The 5,559-nt window shown below is 59.5% G+C and overlaps 1 protein-coding gene and 1 non-coding gene across 3 annotated transcripts; one reads left to right on the top strand and one right to left on the bottom strand.

Moving 5' to 3' along the window:
- Positions 1-9: 9 nt before the first annotated feature.
- THAP3 (THAP domain containing 3) lies at positions 10-4,994 on the top strand. 2 transcript variants are annotated; one of them, XM_025048625.1, is made up of 4 exons: positions 10-1,278; positions 3,243-3,323; positions 3,542-3,646; positions 3,926-4,994. In XM_025048625.1, exons 1-4 carry the CDS (start codon positions 1,132-1,134, stop codon positions 4,163-4,165), a joined length of 573 nt encoding a protein of 190 aa, XP_024904393.1. In that variant the 5' UTR covers positions 10-1,131; the 3' UTR covers positions 4,166-4,994. The 2 variants fall into 2 exon arrangements, with proteins under 2 accessions (XP_024904393.1, XP_015446810.1); XM_015591324.2 differs by having other exon boundaries at positions 1,000-1,278; positions 3,261-3,323.
- On the bottom strand, positions 144-262 carry LOC112481779. The gene has a single exon (XR_003047043.1). It is a non-coding gene; the product is annotated as a 5S ribosomal RNA (ribosomal RNA).
- Positions 4,995-5,559: the final 565 nt, after the last annotated feature.

Below are 5,559 nucleotides of genomic sequence, written 5' to 3'. Positions count from 1 at the left end.
CCTGTGTCCCCCTGCCACTCCACTCCAGCATGTGGCCTTCTGAAACGCACCTCAGATTTAACATCTGACGTATAAAGCCAAACATCTGAGGCCCAAACCTGCCCCTCCTCCAGCCTTCCCCATCTTATTATTATTATTTTAAATGCCTACAGCACCTGGTCTTCCTAGGTGGTCTCCCATCCAAGTACTAACCGGGCCTGACCCTGCTTAGCTTCCGAGATCAGACGGGATCGGGCGTGTTCAGGGTGGCATGGCCGTAGACAAGCCTCCCCCGTCTTAATATACCACACTCCCGCCTTCTCTGCTTCACTGCCCACAGGCAAACCTTACGGCAGAGCTTTCGAAATACGTCCAGATCTGCCCGCTTAGTACCTTCTTCTGCTGACACCCTGGTCCCAGCCACCATGTTCGCTCCGATTGTCACCCTCCGCCCAGAGCCTCCCAGCCTGCCGTCTGCTTGAGGCCCGTGTCCTTCGGTCCCCACTGCTCCTCTTGCTCTGTCTCAGCCAAACCTGCCTCTGACCGCTCCTCAAACACGCCTGTCGCAGGGTCTTTGCTCCCGTTCTTCCTTCTGGTCCCCACGTGGGCCGTGCTCCCACTTCCTGCAGCCTCCTGCGCGGTCTCCCCAGCACTGCTGCTTTCGCTCCCACACAGTCCGCATCTGGTTGGTTTACCATCCGTGTCCCCGTTTCTAGACAGCCGGCTCCATGGGCGCGGGCCTCTGACTTCCCCTCCCCAAGGCCCAGAGCAGGTCCTCCCCCCTGCAGCAGGGCCCCCAGAGCAGGGCCCCCCAGCAGGCTCCCGAGGGAATAGGTGAAAGTTCACCAGGCAGACGTAGCGTCGGGAACAGGTCTCTGGCCATGATCATGGTCTCCAGTTTCTTGCTGAGGATGCCGTGAACAGCCATGGCAGAAGCCTCCGGAAACTGGACGTGGCCGAGCAGAGCGAGGTTGCTGGATGTCCCATGTTGTCCAGGAGCATGGGGTGTGTGGGGTGTGGGGTGGGGTGGTGTGAAGTCCCAGGATACTCAGAGGTGCTGAGCTCCGTGTCATTCCCTCCCCCCCGCCTCCTGCTGTGCCCCCCAGGTTCCCGTTCAGCCGGCCGGAGCTGCTGAAGGAGTGGGTGCTGAACATGGGCCGGGCCAACTTCAAGCCCAAGCAGCACACAGTCATCTGCTCCGAGCACTTCCGGCCCGAGTGCTTCAGCGCCTTCGGGAACCGCAAGAACCTGAAGCACAATGCTGTGCCCACGCTGTTTGCCTTTCAGGACGCCACGCAGGTGAGCACACCTGTCCCCTCTCTCTTCAGATCTGGCCACAGGGACCCACCGAACAGGAGGGCGCGGAGGTGGCCTTCGCCAGGATGGCAGAGGTGGAGCCCGGCACCACAGTGAGGGCAGCACTGTCCAGTGTGGGGGGTCGGAGCCCAGCCCACCCTGCTGGCCATGACCTTCGTTTGAGGGAATTTGCAACTTGGAGCCGCTTTAGAAACGAATGGGCTGCATGACCGGAAGCTGTCGGAGTGGCGAGCCTGGTCCCCGGGGAGGGCAGAGGCTGTGTGTGCTCGTGCCTCGTCCCCTCCTCCCTTGTAGCCAGCTGGGCGTGGGACCCTGTGGTCAAGACGGCAGAGCCTGTGCCATCGCTGTCTGCAGATCTCCCTTACGGTCCTACTGTGTGCCATGCATGCCAGATGAGAGCTCGGTCCTGGGCATGGGCGGAGGCTTGGGGTGGAGGGGTTTGGGTACACTCTGGATTGGCGTAGGCACGGGCTGGTCGGAGGGTGGCAGGGGCCAGACGGTGGCAGGCTTGCACAGGCTGCAGGTCTGCGGTGGGGTTGCTGGGGAGGGACGTGGCTTTGGGAGGCTCCTCTGGCTGGAAGCTGGTTTGGAGGCCACTGTAGTGTCACAAGTGAGTGCAGTCCTGGTGGCTTGAGCTGAAGGTGGCTGGGTGGTGAGGACAGAGTGGATGGGCTCTGCGGACCTGGTGGGCTGAGGGACGGGGCCAGGGAAAGCGGAGCTCGCTCAGCCCCTGGGGAATGGGCGCTTCTGAGTCCCAGGAGATGGGTCCTGGGTGTGTAGTTTGATGTCCCCGTGGGCCGTGGAGTGGGCGTGTCTTGGGGCGGGATGTGTGGGTTTGGCGAGAGCTCAGGAACAGAGGGACGTTGGAGCCATGAGGGGATTTATTGAAGGTCACAAATCCGAGGCGTACGGAGCGTGAGTGTGGGCCCCACGGCAGGGCATCCGTTTGAACCCAGAAGGCCAGGTCGTGGTGGAGCCAACACAAGGCTGATGGGCACCTACGCTAGTTCGATTTTCTTGGGAATGAGGAGAGGAAAGGGAGCTGATCGGAACCGAGCTACAGGGTGTGGGGATAACGGGTGCCCACTGTCGGCAGACATGCCCAGCGCTCTGCCCTCAGGGTTCTGCAGGGGGGCCCCTCCTCCCCTTCTGCTCCCTGGGCTTCCTGGCATCTTTCACCGTCCCCACCATTTCCTTTGTGTTTGATCTCCCCTCCAGGGGGCGCTCTGAGGGCGGGGCCTCGTTTCCCTGCTGTATTCCCAACACCCAGAGTGTCACCAGGTGTGAAGTGCGCGTTTTTGTTTGTTCGTTTTTATGGAGGCCTTTTATTTTTATTTTATACACACAACGTTGTATTTTGCTGTGCTGAGAACACTTAACGTGAGTGAGGCCGGCCCTCAGACGTTTGAGTGCAGGTGAGGTGTGAGCTGCAGGTGTGAGGCTGCACAGGGCCCTCGAAGGTCATGGTTTAGCTTGAGACTTTCTGCCCACTGCATGTTAATAGAATGCAGTTCGCTCACCGGTCACTTTGTCTCAGAAGTTAGAGGTGACAGTGTAGGAGCCGGGGGGTTGGGGGGGTGGACGTTTGTGATTTCCTTCGTTCCAGCCCTGATGGCCCTGGCTCAGCTTGAGGACACCTGGGGACTCAGGCTCTGAGTCGCATGTTTTCTACCATGTGGCTGCCACTCATTGAGCAAAATTTGAGTCACCTACTACACACCAGGCCCCAGGATGACACAAATTAGACAAATCCCTAGCTTCATAGGGACCTGTTGTTCATGGACCTCTGGCTCAAGATTTGGGAACTTCGTTGGAGAAAGATCACCAGAGGGTGGGGAGTCCAGCCGGCTGGGTTTCAGGAGGACGTGAGGCCGAGCGTGGGGGCGGGGCTCGCAGGGTACCAATCTTACTCACACCCTGAGTGAGCCGAACCTCGGGGTCCACAGCAGCTCCGTCTCTTACAGCTGGTGAGGGCAGACGCAGACCCGGCCAGCGAGGGCGGGAACGCCGACTCTGAGAAGGAAAAGGTGAGTCTGCATTGCATACAGTCTGCAGTGCGCCTAGTCTGCCTGATTTCTTAGGGTCTGGCCCTGGGCCTGGGGAGGAGGCCGACTGTCCTTGGTGGTCTCCAGGGTGCAGCCACTCTGGGACAGTGTGAGGGGTTGCTGGTAGGACGGACAGGTGACAGCTGTGGAGGGTCCAGTATCTTCGCGGCTCAGCTGCCTGCTCTACACTGCGTTCCCAGGTTCTCCCCAGGGTGGGGGCCGGGGAACACGGCCCGGAGAGAAAGATGGACACAGCACTCGAAGCCCTGCAGCTGCCCCCCAGCTCTGGACGTCCTGTAGGACAGGTAAGGCGCCGGGCCCGGCCCACGGGGCCACGTGGTGGGTTGGTCTCAGCACAAGGGGATTCGCTTCAAACAAAATAAGGAAAACTGGTGCCCGGACCACGGGTCCTATGGGCGTGGCCCTGGTTTCAGACCTTCCCAATAGCACAGCTGCGATTCGGGCGGGTTTGGGTGGCAGGAGAGCTGCGGGAAGTACCCTTTGGGTCCCCTCCACCCGCTCCTTCCTGCTGGAGAACAGCTCTGCCACGGGTCCCTGCTCACCTCCCACTCACCTGTCCTCAGGTCCTGCCACACAGACCAGAAGCCACCGAGGCCCCTGGCCGGCCAGCCAGCCCCCCACAGCCGTCAGATCACAGCTATGCCCTTTTGGACTTGGACACCCTAAAAAAAAAACTCTTCCTGACCCTGAAGGAGAATGAAAAGCTCCGGAAGCGCTTGAAGGCGCAGAGGCTGGCGATGCGGAGGGTGTGTGGCCGCCTGCAGGCCTCCAGGGCCGGGCCGCGGCCGGAGCCACAGAGCTGAGCCGGGTGGCCGGCTTGTTGGAGCCCTCAGGAGGTGGGGCGTGACTCCTGCTGCAGACGGAGGGGCAGCGAGGTGTGCCAGGCCCAGCCCCGGTGAGGAGCCCAGCTCAGCCTCAGGTGGCCTCGAGCTGGGAGTGGGCAGGGCTGTGAGCATGACGAACTTGGTTGTCAGGGAGGTGACAGCCCCAGCTGTCTTTCAGCACAAGTTAGGTGCGTGTCCTTGGAGCACGGCATGAGCTGTCCCGAGCCAGTGAGGAAGAAGCACATTTCCTCGTGGGGCAGCTGTGTCCAGGGACGGGCTTGTGCATTGGGTCACCCCCACGGTGGGGACGAGGGCTGACGCAGGCAGAGGGCATGGTCCCCTCCCTCGCCTGGACAGCCGACTCTCTAAGTGGCCGAGACCGGCCCCCTTTCCTGGCCCGGTTGGAGGGAACGACATAATAAAGCGTCTTCCTGCACCGGTTCCCTTCCCTTACTGAAAGACAAGCACGGATTCGAGGTTCTCTCCCGCATGCTCTGTTGCCGCTGAGAAGACCAACTTCGGGTTCCTGTTGGAGAGCAGGCAGGGTGTGACCGCCTTTGACTACAAGAAAGGGATTTTAGTTAAAAAAAAAAACAAAAAACCCAAATAACTAGTCTAAGAGATTTCCTAATTCTGGACTCTCTTAGGTACTTGTCTAATGTAGAAAACTGAACCGCAGCTTCGAGTTAAGCATCATGGTTTAAAATGTGGTTTAAACAGTGAAGAATGAGGATGGGATGAGGCCTTTGGGGGGGGCAATCCCTTTTGTTTGCTCCTAATCATGAACATACAATGCATTGAAACACTGTCCCCAGCTTTCAGGAAAGGTTTATTGCGGTGAGAGTGCCTCCTGTACCGTCCACTTCGAGCAGAGTCTGCCTGAAAGTGCCACTGGGTGCGGGGGGCACACGGCTGTGTCCCAAGTCAGACTCACTGAACACAATGCTTATTGCACAATTCACATTCAGAGCAGCAGCTCAGAAAAACTTTTTAAATGGAGAGAGAAATATTGCGGGACTGGACAGACACCCTGCTGTGTTTTTAAGAACTGGAAGGTTATTGGCGATTGCACTGTACCAGTGTCGGGCGTGAAGCCTGATGCAGCAATTAGCCACGGGGGGCTGTCAGAACCAGCATCCACCTGGGCCCTGGCTCAGCGGGTAACTGTTTACCGCAGCCAACAGGCACCAAAGATATTCTGCATCCACCAAGGGCCGGTGAAGAAAAGAGGGTGTTGGGAGCAGGCACCCAGACAGCAGTCCAACGGTCCCAGACCGCGTGTGGGGAGCAGCAGCGCCACCTGCTGGCTGCGTGGAGCCAGGTGCAGGCTGGCTCGTCTGAGGCCTGGTTCTCACTCTGGCACGGGTCTCTGC

This window comes from Pteropus alecto, unplaced genomic scaffold (genome assembly GCF_000325575.1).
Source record: "Pteropus alecto unplaced genomic scaffold, ASM32557v1 scaffold125, whole genome shotgun sequence".
NCBI lineage: Eukaryota > Metazoa > Chordata > Mammalia > Chiroptera > Pteropodidae > Pteropus > Pteropus alecto.
This window is presented reverse-complemented; position numbering and strand designations above follow the sequence as displayed.